At 52.8% G+C, this 16,874-nt stretch overlaps 8 protein-coding genes across 8 annotated transcripts; 1 reads left to right on the forward strand and 7 right to left on the reverse strand.

Annotated features, from left to right (window-relative positions):
• Nucleotides 1-401: 401 nt before the first annotated feature.
• On the reverse strand, nucleotides 402-1,582 carry J4E85_010656 (uncharacterized protein; the record flags this gene model as incomplete). Its single annotated transcript, XM_051474862.1, has 5 exons — nucleotides 402-608; nucleotides 657-781; nucleotides 836-939; nucleotides 988-1,183; nucleotides 1,234-1,582. The coding sequence occupies 5 exons, from the start codon at nucleotides 1,580-1,582 to the stop codon at nucleotides 402-404; spliced, it is 981 nt and encodes a 326-aa protein (XP_051321304.1).
• A 527-nt stretch (nucleotides 1,583-2,109) lies between these two features.
• J4E85_010657 (uncharacterized protein) lies at nucleotides 2,110-3,305 on the reverse strand (the record flags this gene model as incomplete). The annotated part of the gene is made up of 5 exons (XM_051474863.1): nucleotides 2,110-2,289; nucleotides 2,351-2,481; nucleotides 2,535-2,635; nucleotides 2,689-2,899; nucleotides 2,951-3,305. 5 exons carry the CDS (start codon nucleotides 3,303-3,305, stop codon nucleotides 2,110-2,112), a joined length of 978 nt encoding a protein of 325 aa, XP_051321305.1.
• A 383-nt stretch (nucleotides 3,306-3,688) lies between these two features.
• Nucleotides 3,689-4,782, reverse strand: J4E85_010658 (uncharacterized protein; the record flags this gene model as incomplete). Its single annotated transcript, XM_051474864.1, has 4 exons — nucleotides 3,689-3,981; nucleotides 4,035-4,135; nucleotides 4,185-4,377; nucleotides 4,428-4,782. The coding sequence occupies 4 exons, from the start codon at nucleotides 4,780-4,782 to the stop codon at nucleotides 3,689-3,691; spliced, it is 942 nt and encodes a 313-aa protein (XP_051321306.1).
• Nucleotides 4,783-5,635: 853 nt separating this feature from the next.
• On the reverse strand, nucleotides 5,636-6,637 carry STS1 (Tethering factor for nuclear proteasome sts1; the record flags this gene model as incomplete). Its single annotated transcript, XM_051474865.1, has 2 exons — nucleotides 5,636-6,495; nucleotides 6,562-6,637. 2 exons carry the CDS (start codon nucleotides 6,635-6,637, stop codon nucleotides 5,636-5,638), a joined length of 936 nt encoding a protein of 311 aa, XP_051321307.1.
• A 452-nt stretch (nucleotides 6,638-7,089) lies between these two features.
• J4E85_010660 (uncharacterized protein) lies at nucleotides 7,090-9,848 on the reverse strand (the record flags this gene model as incomplete). The annotated part of the gene is made up of 2 exons (XM_051474866.1): nucleotides 7,090-9,492; nucleotides 9,543-9,848. 2 exons carry the CDS (start codon nucleotides 9,846-9,848, stop codon nucleotides 7,090-7,092), a joined length of 2,709 nt encoding a protein of 902 aa, XP_051321308.1.
• Nucleotides 9,849-11,812: 1,964 nt separating this feature from the next.
• GET1 (GET complex subunit get1) lies at nucleotides 11,813-12,588 on the reverse strand (the record flags this gene model as incomplete). Its single annotated transcript, XM_051474867.1, has 3 exons — nucleotides 11,813-12,189; nucleotides 12,260-12,446; nucleotides 12,502-12,588. The coding sequence occupies 3 exons, from the start codon at nucleotides 12,586-12,588 to the stop codon at nucleotides 11,813-11,815; spliced, it is 651 nt and encodes a 216-aa protein (XP_051321309.1).
• Nucleotides 12,589-12,782: 194 nt separating this feature from the next.
• J4E85_010662 (uncharacterized protein) lies at nucleotides 12,783-13,787 on the forward strand (the record flags this gene model as incomplete). The annotated part of the gene is made up of 2 exons (XM_051474868.1): nucleotides 12,783-13,559; nucleotides 13,674-13,787. 2 exons carry the CDS (start codon nucleotides 12,783-12,785, stop codon nucleotides 13,785-13,787), a joined length of 891 nt encoding a protein of 296 aa, XP_051321310.1.
• Nucleotides 13,788-15,088: 1,301 nt separating this feature from the next.
• J4E85_010663 (uncharacterized protein) lies at nucleotides 15,089-16,319 on the reverse strand (the record flags this gene model as incomplete). The annotated part of the gene is made up of 4 exons (XM_051474869.1): nucleotides 15,089-15,384; nucleotides 15,477-15,813; nucleotides 15,866-16,030; nucleotides 16,083-16,319. 4 exons carry the CDS (start codon nucleotides 16,317-16,319, stop codon nucleotides 15,089-15,091), a joined length of 1,035 nt encoding a protein of 344 aa, XP_051321311.1.
• Nucleotides 16,320-16,874: the final 555 nt, after the last annotated feature.

A 16,874-nucleotide genomic window follows, 5' to 3' on the forward strand; every position in this document is an offset into this window, starting at 1 on the left:
TGGGTATGCTGGCAGACCCGCTGGCCGGTATGTCAATGTATGGGGTTGCCATTTATGCGGTTGTTTTAAACCTGCTACTGTACAAAATCTTTTAGTATCGCTGACGTGGTGGGAACTTTATGTGTTCAGAACATTCGCTGTGCACTCCAATGCTTTCTTACTGGGCCTTGGAGGGCGGTCGTGGCCTCTTTGTCGAATTTATACTGTGTAATGCTACAGCGTTATTGAATCTGGCTGGACATTGACACTCATCATTCACGACCAATGCGAATGTTCTGAGTGACATGAAGACGCCTACATTGATATCTAGACCGGTGAATTTAGCATAGATTGCAGCTTGATCTCGCGAAAACTTCCTAAATGACTGCCATGTCGGCCTCCGCGCTGTCCATTCTCCGGTCTCAGTCCAATACAATGACTTCAGTTTCATCGCTTGGCATCTGTCTGACACGTTCAAGCTTTCTCTTTTTGCGCAGATCAACCGAACTTATCTCGATGAAGTCGTCGTCGCAAGCTATAATTCGACTATCGACGTTGTGGTCGTCGCCTGCCACGGTGGAGGTATCGGAAAGCTCGCGCTTCATGCGTACACGGGTCTCTTCTTGGTCCTAGTAGGTGTCAATGAGGTTCTTGATATGCTGTGAGAAGTGTCGTACTCTGAAGCGGCGGACGATAGACTCTAGTTGTTCCCTGTTCAACTGCCCGAGCACCATATCATCGCTGTCGAGAACGTCGACTGGATCAAGCGTACGCTCGATTATGTGAAGGTCTTTGAGTGCAGCTACGACGTGATAATTAGTGTCTGCTCGATGAATTTAAATGTTGGGAAGCTTACCGAGTGAGCGATAGTAGAAGTGGAATGTCGCAAACGGTTCTCCGCCATCAGCGTAATCTGCATCGTAGTACTGAATCTCTTCCGTGGGCTCTGTCTCTCCAAGACTGCGATCACGTTAGCTTGTTGCAACATGCAAGTCGAGTCATACGTACACTGCCTGATGCGACAGCGACTCGCCCTTGATAGCTTTCTCATTGACCGTATCCAGCTTCTCCAACTCCTTCTGTACAAAGACCATCTTCGGATTGCGTCTTGCGTTGTCGAGGAAGTAGAACTCGCAGGTAATGATACCTATAGGCTGTAGTTTGCTCTGTAGGTCTTCTGAGATGCGTCCCTCGCTGTACTCTCCTGCACCTCTCTCAGCATGTGCTTATTCTGTAGGGATGAAGATGACTTACTGATATCAAGCGGCGAAAAGCGATAGTGCTGCGTAAACCAGTCCTTACCATCGTTCGATATCGGTCCAGAGCTGACGTGACCGTTTGCGTCGTACAGCTCGTCGGGGCGAATAAGCGGCTCATCAACATCCTTGCCATCGATGGTGACAATCATAGACACAGGGCGGTCGACGGGGAATGGCGCCTTGAAAGAGTAGTGAATTTCGAATGTTGAGTCTGACTTTGCTTCTATGTAGCTTTCGGAGATAGCTTCCGATACGGTGGTGTGGCGGTCGGTGTACTCGCGAAGCGGGTGGCCATCCGCTTGGACATGAACTTCGAGCCCGGGGGCCTCATCGACGACTGCCATTGGGGAAGGTGCGATTGTAGTGCGGTATGAAGGTAAGCGATGAGGGTAAGAGGAAGCCGCGATAGGTCTACGACGTGTACAATATGCTGAAGGTGTGTTCTGATAAGAAGACTTCACCTCGACTGAAGATGTCGGTGCTAGAGCGCAGAAGCCGAGGTGAAGGCGAGTATTGGAAGGTGAGAGACGTTGGCCCAAGAGTTCTCGGCGCCGACGCGTCACGAAAGTCGCGCGCTCCAGTGCGAGAGGTGAACGTGGCTGTTGCGTTGGTGGCTCCTTCCCTTCAAGTAACCTCAGATTTGGTGCAGATTTTACCGCCCCAGACGAACGAAGGGAGTAGAATGAAAAAGCAGAATGTTAAAATACGCATGAATAGATGAATACGAAATAAAAAATCGTCCGATAATGCTACCAGCATTGCCACGAAGGATGACGATCAAGCGATCGTGCCCAGGTGCTTACGCCAGAAGTACGCGAGTTTCTCAAACTTGCTTAATGTACCAGCCCTTCGACTTGCATGAAGGATGCGCTCAATCATCCAGAGCCACGACCTCATCATCAGGACCCGGAGCGCGACGTGTTTTCTTCGCGATCGGATGTGCCGGCTGGCTACCAACCCACTCGACTTCATCACCAACTAAGGTATCCTCACTGTCTTCTCGCTCTTCCTCGCGTTCGCGCTTGATGGTGATCGCTTTCTGGTCCTTCTCCTGTTTGAGGGTCAGTCAAAGACACATGAATCGCATGCTTTGAAGGTGTGGTGCGACTTACGCGCATACGTATAACCACCGCCCTCAATTCGTCCTCGGTCATGTCTGCTGGATCTTTGTCTTCGGCCTCTGATTCTGGCTCCGGGGATGGGCTTGGGGTACGCGGGATGACGCCGATAGACTTGAGCGCATCTGAGTGACTGTCAGCTATCATCGCGAATTAACTATGTATGCGTGTGACTGACCGGTCGACCTATAGTAGAAGGTGAACGTTGCGAAAGGCTCGTTTTCAGTCGTCTTGACTTCGTTGTAAGTGATGGTATCACGTTGCTCGGGTGCAGTCAGACTGATGGCTATGTAAGCGATCACCTTCCTCGTAATGTGGGGGAAAGCACATACCTAGTCTGATGAGACAGTTGATCGCCCTGCATCGCAGCCGCCTTGTGTAATGCCTTCTCGCTGAGAACATCAAACTTGTTACTAGCAAGCTGAGGTACTTCTGTCGGTCTCACTGCTTCCAGATGCTCGATGAAATAGAAGTAAAGCACAATGCGGCCGATGGGTGACAGTCGATCCGCGAGGTCCTTGGTCATGGGAATGTTGGTCTCATCTAAGCTTTGTCAGCGGCCATTAGGACGAATATTGAGACACCAGGACTCACCGGTCCTCAGCTCAGCAAAGTGGAAGCCCTGAGTAAAGCTGTGTCCGCCAGTCGATGAAGTGGATCGTGAGCAAAGGTATCCCTCGCACTCTTCCTTCCCACCCCATTCGACGAACGGAGCTTGCACATAGTTACCGTCTAGCAGCACATCCATCTGTACTGCCGAGGGTGGGGTGAAAGGTGGACGAAACAAATAGCGGATGGAGAAGTTGGCGGCTGATGGCGCTTCAATATACCTAGATGTAGAGGTTGCAACCTCATCGTCGTCGATGATCCCATGTTGGTGTTCCGGTAGTGCTGCCGCGTCGACCTCGATAGTGACTTCAAAACCAGGGATACCCGTTGCGATGGCCATTGCGATGGAATGAAGAGAGAAGAGAAGAAGCCGCGAGAGACTGAGTAGACAATGTCGCTAGGGAACGATTAGAGGGACCAGCCACAAGGATCGCGCTCACTTGAGGCTCACAGTTGCTCAGGTGAGAGAGGCGACCAATATATAAGCCCACAAAATAACTGAGAAAGACGCTGGAATGAGGAAATTCGTACTAAGCCTTGCTTGTACTCAAGGTGACTACGATAAGACCACTCCGCGGTGTTTTGCGCTAGAGTCAATCCGTTACGCCTTATCTATACGCCAGAAACTAGAACAGCGCCGCAGAAAGCTAGAGAGCCTTCGAAAAGAACGAAGAGAAAAGCCAAAAACTCTGCCAGGACCATGGTATAGGCACCGATCTATCCCTATGTCAGATCGATGATCTCGGCACCATTCTCATCGAGAGTAACGGGGAGACGTCTGCGCTTGGCGGAAACGAAAGTGACATCGTCGTCGTCCTCACGGTCCTCTCTGATAATGGTGCTGCTTCGTTCCCGCTTGATACGCTCTCGCTTGATGACTGGAGCGGCGTCCCTCTGCTCACGCTGGAGACGAATGAGCTCGCGTGATTCTTCCAAAGTAAGAGTGTTGACATCGCGTTCTTCGAGCGGTACCGGGCTAGGGGTTCGTGGGATGACGAGGAGGGATTTGAGAGCAGCTAAATGACATCGGCATTAGTAGAGATACGGCGACCACGAAGAGCTCACACACCTCTCGAGCGATACTTAAAAGTGAACTCTGCAAACGGCGTTTCGTCGATCTTCGTGGTTTCAATCGTGCTGTACGCCTGCATGACTTCTCGCGCGCCGTAGCTAATCACAGTATAAGTATTTGTGAGTATCGGGGAAGACGCTCGCTGACCTAGCCTGATGGGATAGCGCACTGCCTTTGAGGGCTTTCTCTGGCACAACACCGAGATTCTTGTCCTGCCGTACTGTGACCGGGGTTTTGTATGTTGCGCCAGCTGTCGCCCAATAGAAGCGCACAGATATAACACCCACCCTATGGAGCTTCTTCTTCAGTGAGTCCTTGAATGTGCGTGTATCACCGTCGTCTGAAGTAAAAGTTAGCAAGTAGCTGACTCAAGAAACTGAGAGACGGAACCATTAATTTCGAGCTGCGAGAAGCAGAACTTCCTTAAATAGTATTCGCCATCTTCGAATCCGCGCGATCCCTTGAACGTATACGCATTATCCCAGCGAACTGAACTGCCAGGGTTGAAGACACTACCAGCTGCATATTCCCCGTCGATGTCCAGTTCCACAAGAATACTGTGGCGGATACTGAATCCAGGAGAGAAGCAGTATTTGACTTCGAAGTTGTCACCAGACGAAGCTTCGATGAATTTAGTGACCTCGTTATCCGAAGTTTGATCATCGTCGTCGACGTGCTCTTCAAGCGGAGCGTTCTTGACGAACACTTCGACTTTGAGTTTAGGAAGCGCTTTGGCGATCGCCATCTTGGAGACGGCCGCGGGCTGAAGACAGAAACGAGCGGGTAGAACAGCAGATGTCGGGTGTGCTGGGACAAGGTCCAGCAGCGTCTGTGGCTGCGAGAGACCCGCAGCGATGAAGGTGAGGATGAGACGTGATGAGCGCGGCGCAGGTGCGGCCTCAGCCCCGGGGTCGTGATTACCGCCGTGGATTCGCGCCGCAGCGCTAGCGCGCGTTGCCACGTGAAAGTGCCAAACAATGCGTTCAGGTGGAAAAAACATCCCGACACACCATAGTCAGCAACATCCAAGCAATGCGAAGATTGCATCAAAGAAACAGTCAGTATATACATAAAAAAGTCTATTCATCTCCATACTCCAGTCCAGTCCAGCTTTCCACCCACCTATATACCATCCATCCATTCCCATCCGCTCTCTCAGACCGAGCATGGTATCATTCCTCCCTCCCCCAAGTTACAAAGTAAAGAAAAGAGTGCAATCCGTCGCCGCACGGTAACCCCTAAACCGGGTACATGACTTGTAATAATGACAAAACATTACGCCCCCAAAACAGGCGAGGACAGGAATGCACAAAAGATCAGAGGTTCGGGGTCTTCTTTGTGGTGCATGTCGCAACCGGTACGCCAGTGCAATGATGGAACGGCCCTGCCATATGCTGTTGTACGTGAATAAAGACTGAAAGGAAACGCTATGCAGTCGTTATCATGGGAATATGCCTCCATGCAATGGTATCATTCGCGGGTATGGATTAGGCCGTAATTGTTGGGAGATCGCCATGGTAGTAATGCTGTGATGAATGGGGACTGTAGTGAGGCGAAATGGTGATGACGGTCGATGGTCAAAGGGCGTTGCTGTCGATCTACCAAGCGCCTATGCTTGCGGGAGAGCCAGTTCCGTAGTTTCCGCTCAGCAGCTGCTGGCGGATGGACATGGCATCGTTGGACCCGCCGGTGGCGGGATTGGGTGTCTCTGCGCCCATCCAGCCGAGTCCTCCGCGTAGCTCGTTGACTGCCTCCTGCATCTTTCCGCCCGAGATCTCATTGTGTTTCGCAATCTTCTCGTCCCATCCGCCGTATTGGAGCTGTATTCCGCCCGCCTTCTTTGCTGCCTCCTGGATGACCATCGCCCACGCCTTGGCCATCTCCTCGTATGCCTCTTGCTTGTGACGGTTGTGTTGGTACGTATCCCAGTTGGGTAGTCGATGGATGATCTCGGTGGCACCATCGAGGAAGGCGAGCGATGTGGCGGGCTGGTGTTCGTGCGGCGGGAGGAAGTGAGGTGTGAAGTCTTTGAGGGAGTCGAGCAGTTCATCAAGTTGTTGCCGCACCCTATTGTATGCATAGTCTGATGACGCACGGCCGCCAAAGGGGAAGGCTGCCTGGAACGCCGCCTCGTACTTTGACAGGACCTCCAACGTTGACTGTATGCTTGGCCGGGGCGCGGTTGTGACGACTTCGTTGCCGATGTCCGGGTGGCGCTGGCAGATGGACTGCAGCAGGTTGCGCATCTCGTCGGGGCTGAGCGTCTCGAGGAGGCGAGGGAGCGGGAGCGGGCGGCCGGAGATGTTGGTTCGCATGCGCTTCATGCCTCGCGGCGCTGGTCGTGGGAGTACGGCGGAAGATGTGGTTGGCGATGCACTCATGCGGTCGTCGTCACCGCCGCTGCCATCGTCCTCGGCTTTCCGCTTGCGGCCAGTCATCGCGGCGGAAGGGGGGAAGACTGCGTGAGGGTGAAAGTTAGTGGCTGACATGGAGTTGAGGTGTTGAGAGCAGCGGGTAGACGTACGGTTGCGGGAGGGAGAGCAGCGGTTGTTGTTCAAGAGATGAGGGGGCGTGAATGTCTGCTGGTACTGCACACTCATGACGAGGAAAGGGCCCGCAAACGCAGTGATTTCGCACGCCTGCTTTGTTGGGAGCCGGATAGCGATGTCTGGGTGGTGATGCAATGGGCGGGCTCTCGTTGCGTGGGCCGTGGGCGGTGTCGGGTGTTGTGTTGTTGCTGTGGTGGAGACAGCAGAGCCATACGAAGGCCCAAGAATATGCTAACAACCGGCAAGTCCGTGCACGCAACCAATCACGTCACATGTCACACATGTCAACCACGTTAATTGTCCTTTCATCTGGGGTTGAGGTTGAATTCTCTCGCCAGTTTTGCTTTGTCCTAAAAGTCGCCCCTTCATTGCACTAACTTCGGGAGGTCCCTTGTCAAAAAGAAAACCTCAGCGGCTAAAGCGGCACTAGCCCTAAACAATCCCATGGTATCTCCCTATAACTCCGTACGCGATACAAATACAAGCCACCTCAAGCAGAGCCTTCACCTACTACTCGCGGAGCTTGATGAACTCGGTGTACGAGTCTGCACGGGCTCGATGGCTAGGCTATCGCTCCGCGGCGCCAGGCCTTCAGGCCAACTGCGCCTCTCGCGATGTTCAACCGAAGGTAATCTCTCATCCTCTTTATTTACACTCAGCCTCTTCTTGACTTTACTCCACCTTCTGAGCTTTTCGCTCATCGACCCTCGCCGCCTACCCTCGGCTTCTGATTCTCTCCTGGTCTTTTCGTCGCGTACGGGATCAGATAACTGCCGAGACGCGGCAAGTGAGTTGAGGTATATGGGATACAATGCGCCAGCAGCGTAAGCCGCTGCAATGACGCAGAAAGCGTATTGTGCGTTTTTGATCTTAAGCGCGGCATACATTATCGGTGGGATAACGGCCCCTCCACCGATAGCTGCCGTCAGAAGTACGGAAGCGTCTTTGGTGTGCTTGCCCATACCCCGTATCCCTTGTGCAAAAATCTGCGGGAAAAGCGGGCCTTCAAAGAACATGACGATGACAATGATGGCTGCACCGCCACTGCCAGAAGCATGCATTGCTGCGGCAGCGGTTGCAATTGCGCCTAGGTAGAAAACCAGAAGACTAAAGCGTGGCTTTACCCAAATGTCGATGAAGGCTGCCAGGAACCGAGACACCGCGAAAGCAGTGTGTCCATAGGCTTGCTGTGACACATAATCCACGGAGGGCGCGACGCGGTTGAGGTACTCCTTGTACGAAGTGGAAGTGGATTCTTGGCCGCCAACGTAACAGAATTGAGACAAGACCGCCATACTCAGACCAATCCAAAGAACTTTGACTGGCTTGGACCCAATCTTGATGGTGGCCTCGCGGGCAAATGGCACAGTGCGTTGACTGGCTAGTTCTAGCTCTTCGTCGGTAGCTTCAGGAAGCGGTACGTAGAAGTATATGATTGCAAGAGCGATGTTGAAGAGAGATATGCCGAGATATGTCCACTGCACATCAATGAGGCTGGCAGCGTTGGCGGGGAAGAGTACTTTCTTCGCCAAAAGTGGGGAAACAATGGTGCCGACAGCCTGAACAGCCTGTGAGAGGTTCAATCGCACTTCCGCATACTCAGGCGGTCCGCATAGTGCTATGAATGGGTTTGCGCCGAGTTCCAATGTCGATAGTCCCGCACCGGTAATGAAGTTTGAGATCAGGAACGCTGGGAAGGAATTGAGCACAGCTGAAGGCCAGAAGACGAGGGTTCCGCAAGCATAGACTGAAAGACCGACCATGTAGCATGCCTTGAACCCCCAGGCCTTGAAGACGATCCGTCCAAAAGTCAAAGGTCCCACAATGTAGCCAACATAATAGGCACTGTGTTGTCCGACTGTCTCCCACTCGCTCGTGCGAGCTACTTCTTGAAAGCGCGAATTGAGTACGTCCAGGAAACCATAGGCAAACCCCCAGATGAAGAACAGTATGGTTACCATGATCACGGGATATACACTTTCTCGGTTGCTCCGGAGGGTGATATTCTTTTTCTGCCCAGTGTTGACGAAGTCGAAAAATGTTGGTGGGCGCTGGGTGCGGGTGGTGGTGGCGTAGGTAACAGTGGTGTTGGACGGTCTCAGTTGAGGCAATTCGGTCATGTCAGGCGTAGTTAAAAAGTCCATCATACCCATCGGCTCATCACCACCGCTTCTACGAGCGAGAGGAGGTTTGCTGAGTGGGGAAGCGGGAGGCGTTAAGGGGTCTGAGCGCCGCCGAGAATCGAGTATGTCGGGATGAAGTACAGCTTCGTCGCTTGTATGGGTAGTGTTGTCGCGCATAGTATGGTCGATGACCCAGCTAGGTAGGAATCTCTTGACTAGGGGTTTCAGGGCGGGAACGCATCCACACATGATACCCAAATTGATCTCAATGGTGCTCCACATAAATGATAGAGATGAGAACCACGCAAAATCGCCAGTGTTCCTCTGTTCGTTGCCAGATTCGGAAGACTGCCGTTGTGCGGCTTCAAGAGTATCGCGCTGAGCATCTTGCAGGTATGCGATACGAATGACATCGACGACTGCGACAAAGATACCGAAACCAAAGGTAATAACGAGGATCACCTTCTGTTTCCTCGGCAGCCGCATACTAGTGAGTATTGGCATCGGCAGGAATAATATGGCTATGTCGGTGATGATGTTGAGCGGTGCCGAGGAAAGGTATATCGTGACGATGTTGGTGCAGTGAGCAGTGTCGGGAACGGGAGAAGCCCAAGCGGCGCCAACAGGACGACACTGACATAGATTCAGGATTGTCAGAGCGAGCCCGCCGACATTGACGACGACAAGGGTGGCAATGGTGGCCCATCGGAATACTTTGTGTGTCTTGGACAGCGTGAGGTAGAAGAGGAGGATCGAGGTTTTGGTGGCCATCAAAGCTGGATTCTGTGGGGATTTAGTGCTGGCGGCTTATGTATACAAAGTCCTGTACGTACGTAGAGTACCGAGAAGACAAAGGAGGACTTCTTCATGGGCTCTTGCCATTGCGCGGGTATGTTCTCTTGCTTCCGCCCCAGGCCTTTGGTAGTGCCGTAGCATATCGAGAAGGATGCGCCAAACGCGAGGACCCAGGCCAGGATCATTGTGTAGTCGTCCCATCCCGGCTTTCTAACCACCAGAAATCGGGAGATGAGACGAAAGCCAACGAAAACGGAGCATATGGCAAGCGTCGCAGCCGACACTCCCAGTACCACAGGTCCTCGCGTAGGGAAGTCGCCATTGGTGAAGTCAAGATCCGTCATGTCGTGCGCCGCGCTATAACGTGTATATCGATGCCATAGAGGAGGACGGGCTATTGTTTACGGAGAGCGTTGGTTCTATCGCGGGCGCGGTCGTCTCGGGATCTGATATTCAGGCCACGGCATTCTCTGGCGCCAGCCTCGTCGACGGGTCGTATACGGGCGATGGGTGTGGTCTGGGAAGGAGCGATGGACAGGGTGCCGACAACGGGTGGTGTAGGAGACGGCTGCGTCGAGTCGAGCAGTGTGCAGGGCCACGCGGGTCGATGCGGTGAAGGGACTATCGACCCCAGGAAAGGCGGACGGTTGAGCAGCGGCGAGCAAAGTGGAGTGCGCATCGCTAAGTGCGCGACTTGTAAACGCATTAGACGGCCTTGGGCCGGCGTCTGAATCCTCGAAACGTCATTGGGAGGAGCATTTGTCCACCGTGTGGGGAGAGAAACGCCATTTCGTCACAGCGCCTGTCCCGGTACAATCTCACCGAAATGCCGGCGCTGCCACTGGGCGCCGTTAGGCCGGTCACGGAGCCAGTCCTCGTCCGTGGGCCATGGCTCTCGAGCGCTCGAGTCTCGAAGTTTCTCGGCTTTCGCCTTGTGTGAGCAGCTTTAGATGCAGCGGGTGAGGGCATTGGGCGCGACAGGTGGCACATGCAACAGCGGCCGCCATCATGTCGACGAAGTTTGTTCGCGGCCGCAGCATGAAACCAGCGAGGTTAGGGGGACGCCAGCACGCACTTGACTCGAGAAACCAGCCGCGATCATGCTTCCCCAGACGCCGTCTACGCCTCTGCAAACCCTACTCAAGCCCTGTGCACGTAAGCAGAACGAGGTGCGCAACCTTTGAGCGATCACTGCACCTAGCAATCTCATCCCACATTGCGGGGAACTCTCATCCACACATGACAGCCAGATTTGGATCGGCCTGGAACCGGCGAGCGCTGAACCATTCATGCGGATATGGGGAAGATGCGCACAGACCCACAAGGACGCGGTAGAGCCTCATTATTGGACTTTGGCGGCTCCCCTCGCTTGGCCTTGTCAAAGGGCATTGAAACGCGACGACAATGAGTCGGAGGCTGACTCACTTCGTTTTCGGCAGACTTTCTACCTGGTGCGGTCAGGCAAGCAGCACACGACACGAGGTGACACCCATCTCCGTCCCGTGTTGCATTCCAAGCGACTACACCGTAGCTGACAGAGCTAAACCAGGATGTATGCTATCGAATGGTGGTGATCAACGGCCAAAATAGTCGATCATGTTCATGTAAAGCACGATCGACGACACGCGAGACACGGCAGATGTACACTGCGATATTTTCAAGCCGGTCAGCCCTGGACCTCGGGCACGGTCTAAACGCACGTGACATAATCCGAGGGAGCGAGTGGGAGAACTAGCTATAGACAAATATTCCGTTGAACTTCTAGCTAGCAACCTTCGACTTTCAGACGCAGAATTTCTCGTCCCTCGAGGTCATGGAGTTCTTCACATTGTCTATACGTGCCAACGAGACGCGATAGTCCAAATATAGTAAGCGCTCTTCGGGGGCACTGTCGGGCCGCGAGCTGTTAGCGCGGAATTTTCACTTTTCTCCCTCTCAAGCTTCCTGTGCGAGCATTCCACACCAAACAAAACCCTTCGCTCTCAACGAGATTATACGCATGCGGTCGGACGATGCAGCTTCATGTCAGCTGCCGTGCACCGCTTCGTTTCTTTTCAGGATGTCAGCCAAGGAATATAGATTAGTAGATGGCTCTTTCGAAGACTCGGTGATACGCTACTCTCCACGATCACGAGTTCAATTTGTAGCCTAGAAGAAGCCAAAGGATCTGCCAAGATCATCCCACTCGTGTTGCAGTGTCTGAGCGAAAGCCACGACGACTTTGCGTCTTTTGTTGGGAGACATATTGAATTTTTACTTGATTTGAAGTTGTATGAAATGTGCACGCGGAATCGGACACGTAGCGCGCTCACAGTTCCTTTTTCTCTGCGGGCTTCTGGTCTGCGCTGAAGGCCATAGCCTCGTGCTTCTCGCGCTGCTTCTCTGCCGCCACAGGCGTTGGTCTGCGCATAACCAGTACCCAAACCGCAGCTACTGCCTCTGCTGCCAGCGCGATCATACTTGCGCACGCGATACCCCATATGTTTATGCTCACGCTTCCCAGAGGTGCGCGCGGGAAACTCAGCACCCATTCGACGTAGTATGGCACCCACCCTGCGGGTACCCAGAACATTGGCGACTTGGAGAACCAGAACTGCAGAACAAATCGAAGGCCTTGGGTGCCAAGCCAGCGCAGGGTCGAGACGGCGGAAGTGAAGGTGGACTGGTGCGAGCGCAGGGAACCATCTGGAGAGAAGAGCGTTAGCAAGTGCACTTGACGTGTCCGGTGGGAGCGTCTCCGCGCAGGAGCGCTTACCTAGCTTCTGGAACTCAGCCATAGCCTTGTTGTGCTGCCTGTCGAGCTTGGCCCATTTGGAGAAGTTGTCCTGAGGCGACGTGTTGCCCAGCTCGCGCTTCAAGCGCACAATGTCCTTTTTAAGGGCCTGGCATCTCTGCGCAGACCCAGATGTTGGCGTCGGCAGCTTATTGTACAGGATCCATAACTGCCATGTGTCAGTCCCAGGTTCCTGCGTGTTTGTTTTCGGATGCGGGGCTTACCAGGTCGTTGACCGTGGATGCGCCCACGGTGTTGATGATGTGGAGCAACAGCTGCAGGGTGAAGACAACCAGGAGGAGAGACGGCATGTTGAGGGATGGGGACCAGTATCGCGGTACAGCGTGTTCTCACTGCATCGTGTTGAAGTCAAGGGTTATGTCATAATGGTGCCCAGGCGGTTTTGGGAGCTGCAAGCTAACGCGGTGGGGTCGTGCGCAAGGGTCCTCCTTCTGCGACAGCTGGGCAGCTTTCACTTTGAACCCACGAAATCAGATCTTCCGCCATGACGACCAAATGCAGGCAGCAAGAGGAATTCCAGAGGCTGGCTTTTGCTTCATTGAGCGAGTACTTCCAGGAGCATGCAGACGAAGTCATCGAGATCGAGATTCTACCTCCTGCTATACAGCCACCGGATGGCATCACAATGCAAGACGGAATGAGTCTGGGAGTGCCGAAGAAGATACTTGCGTTAGCCTACCTGGAAGCCCGCCAACATTTCTTCGTGCATAGCAAGGCACATGATCCTATCACGGCTGCACAGACATTGCAAGCGACAAAGGTCATGCTTCTATTCGACCCAGAGCATCTCACTGCAGCAAATTATCGAAAACGCACCTTGTTCCAGCTAAAAGAAGCTCACGGTCTTCATGTTGGCACTCCATACCATAGGGCATTACGACAAGAGCTGTGCTTTCTGAACAGCATACTTACCTCTCCACTTCATCGTCAGTCCAAGTCGCCGACCTTGTGGTACCACCGCTTCAGCATCGTGGACTCTTTGAGACTCATAGAACTGGGAGATGCATCGCAAGAACAAATAGCAACGTTTTGGGAGAGCGAATTCGCCGCTATTTACAAGTCTGGAGAGCAGCATCCGAAGAACTACCACGCTTGGCAGTATGCTCGTAGGCTGGTATCTAAGCTTGATAGCAGCGAGATGGTTGACCATGTCACCCACGGCGTCAAGGATTGGTGCTGCAGACACCCAAGCGACATCTCTGGTTGGTCGTTCCTGCTGTATCTGATGCCTATCGTAGCTACATCGCTACAGCGGGAGCTGGTAAGCGATATACTGATCTATGCAACAAGTCTCGACCTCGAACAAGAGTCACTTTGGATATTTATACGTACAGTATTGGCGCTGCGTAACGGGGAGCTTTCGGCGTCCTACCAGTTACTCGAATCCTATAGGGAAGACCTAAAGGATACCAACAGGCGACCAATAGCACTAGACCGTGTGTGTAACGCCATTGCTTGGATTCAAGCTCACCAAGAGTCCAGCGTGTGAACAAGACACTTCATCATTAAGCAGCAACTCCGATTTTCTACATCGACGCAATAGCTACAGCCATCACACCTTTTGCATCAACCCAGAACCGGGACAACGGACGCCTCACAACAGTCTTTTTAGGCGTCGTTTTCCCCTCAAATACTGCCGCGACGTGCTTTATCATATGGTCGAACGACAACCATACATCGCCGATGAAAGAGTTGCGCGCTGTGGTATCTGCTGTGGTATCTGGCGAAGATATCTCGGGTCGGCTAGTACATTCTTTCACGCCTGCCGCCTCGAGATCCGGCTGAGGAGACTGGAGAACTCTGGAATGTTCATACGACTTCTTCGAGGCTCTTTTTGGAGCGGCGTTCCTCCCGACATCATCGCTCCGCGCGGCTTGTGTCGACGTGACTGTGCGCTCAAGGTTCAGGTCTCCAGTACTACGTTTTGGCTCATCCAGATTTTGACCTTTTGCCGAAATTGGTATCGTCAGACGTTGGTTAAGCCGGAAAGAGCGTGTGCTCGAGATGTCCGGATTTGGGTAAATCAGGTTGTTCTCCTCCGCTCGTCTCGAGATTGCAACCACCGGGTATCCGTTAGGTCCTTCAGCGATGCCCTTCCGACGAACTGTTTTCATTTTTCGCACGCATGACCCTTCTTCTGCAGGCGACCAGAACATGCGTCCTCGAGCACGGTCTTCATGTGTCGGGCCGATTCGGACGTTTGGCATTGTGAGTGGAGATCCAAGGATTCAAGATTTGCTGGAAAGCTTGGTATATGTCGAAGGAGAGTAAGAATTGCTATCACGAAAGACTGTACTACAACGTTGGTGTCGATACTGCTGGCGTTCCTACTTATAGTTGGTGCAACATGTGTACTTCCCAAGCTAAGCCTCCGCTCACCCCGCAATGTCAGCCATATCGCCCCGACCCGTCGTACGTCGGGCAAATACTGGAGACTTGTTTCGGTCACCCAGCGACTATGCCCGCTATACGCGGTGGACTTGACACGTAGATGCTCGCGTCGTCCACTCAGCCGGTTGTCAATTATAGATGCAGACGTGGCGTTTGTGGCGGTGCACGCCAACGTGCAATGTGATAGGCTGAGCCGGGTTTAACATGGCTTTTTGAGCGAATTGCAGACATCGAATCTATTCACGTACCAATAAACGCCAGCTGATAAAAAGATATGGAAAGTCTAGTTACATCGCCAGATACCACTCGAGGAATAAGAGACTCAGCAAAATCGTTGTAGTGTCGCGGCCTTCCACCAAACCAATTTCGATCTTCTTGCCTGTCTTCCTTTCCCAGCCTCTACCACGCTGCTGCCTTGTACCAGTCATAGATCTCATCGATGGAGTAATGATAAGGATAACCTTCGTCATCAGGTTCAAGGACTTCTTCATCTGTCCGATCTGCCCTCCTGACAAGACCGCTGGAAGGGGTCTCAACCGGATTGGCTGCCTCGGGGGTGGGAGTGGGGGTTGATTGCGGGCTCGGCGTCGATTGCGGACTTTGTTCGTTGCGAAAGCTTTGCAAATGCTCGTTGCCAACTCCATTAGGCCAATACTCCCCCCTCGCCTCAATCTCGGGGGGCTTGCTTCTCTCTTCTGCAGTTAGCGTTCCAAGGTCTTTAAAAGGTACTTGAAGATAACTGATCTAGAGGGACTGTTAACCTAAACATCCATGAATTGGTACCTACGGCGTGGCTCTGGACTGACTTTTGTGATTTTCTTGTCTGCGGGTCGAGCATCATCGATCAGTGTCGGAAATTCAACCTGCCACCAAATTCCATCCACTGGAACTTTTTCTTTTTTTCCTTCGGGGCGAGTACCGCTCAGATCTGAATTGGTCATCAAGAAGACCTCGCCTTTGCACTCCATTGCCATGGCCTTCGACATTGACTTGAAGTATAGCCGTTGGCAACCATCGAAGTTCGCGTCGTAGTCCTGATCCCTCTGGTCCTGGTAGATGCACTTGGCCTCGGGAGTCTTGTCCAGGTCATTCTTGTTTGGATAGAACTTTGGCGGATGTAGCTCCTGTGAGTAGTTAGCATTCTCGCGTGGTTGTACTCTACCTAGCGAGACGTACCCAGATAGTTTGGTACTTGCGCGGTCCTTCCGCAGCCCCCGTCAAAAGTACCTCCTTCAGAACAAAATTGGCCAGCCTTTCTGCCGCTCCCGTGAGTTTCGAGGTGTAGAAAAGGCAGGGCACCTCGCATTCGTTGGCCTCGGGCTTTCGGTTTGCGATGAATTTCTAGGTAGCTTAGTCATTGGATTAAAAAGATTCAGAGGGTAAAACTACTCACATCAACTGTGACATCTGCCATCTTCCAGCAACTACCGGTGTTGGGGCCCTCCAGCGTGCCACGACACGTCTCATCAGGTACTCCAAATTGGGGTCCCAGAGGATTGGAGAAGATAGCTGCTTCGATCTCTCTTTTCGCCAGATCCCATGGTGTAAATGCGGGCCTGTCATCGACAGGGAAAGATGTGGACAGCCGGATGTAAGTCCAGCACAGGATAGTGAGCCATGTGGTCTTCATGTCGTGGTAGCGATGGCAGGATGAAAATATACGCAGTAACGTAAGGATTGACGCAGTCCAGGCGACAAGTGTTGATTCAGTGTACGTTTACCCAATGCTGATAGGAGTTGAGAGAAGATATACCTAGTTCTCAGCAAGGATTTCAGCGAGACTTGTGTCGATATCTTTGGCCACGGTATCTTGATAGTACAGGAACTCCAGTTTGACTATCTGCCTTGCAATCGCGCGTTGAAACAAAGGCAGGCATGTGTCCCGTGGCACATGGCCACATCTCAAGAAGATTCAACACATCCTACCTACCTAGGGAGGTATCGCAAAGCCCTACAGCCCCCAATGCTCACCAAGAGACGCGACCTTGAGGCGTCACACACATAATTCTTGAAATATCGGGATTCGGGGTTGAAACAGCCCTCCCGAGGTCTTCTGTCTCCCTAAATCCTTGCGCGCGCGACGCCTTCTCCGTGCATCGGGTAGTAACATAGATAGAACGTCAATGCCCTGAGTCCGCCTGGGCTAATTAGGTACCTCCAAGGTTGGAATGCGCCACCCTTGGCA

This window comes from Alternaria conjuncta (assembly GCF_024043145.1).
Source record: "Alternaria conjuncta strain BMP 0040 chromosome Unknown scaffold_25, whole genome shotgun sequence".
Lineage (NCBI taxonomy): Eukaryota > Fungi > Ascomycota > Dothideomycetes > Pleosporales > Pleosporaceae > Alternaria > Alternaria conjuncta.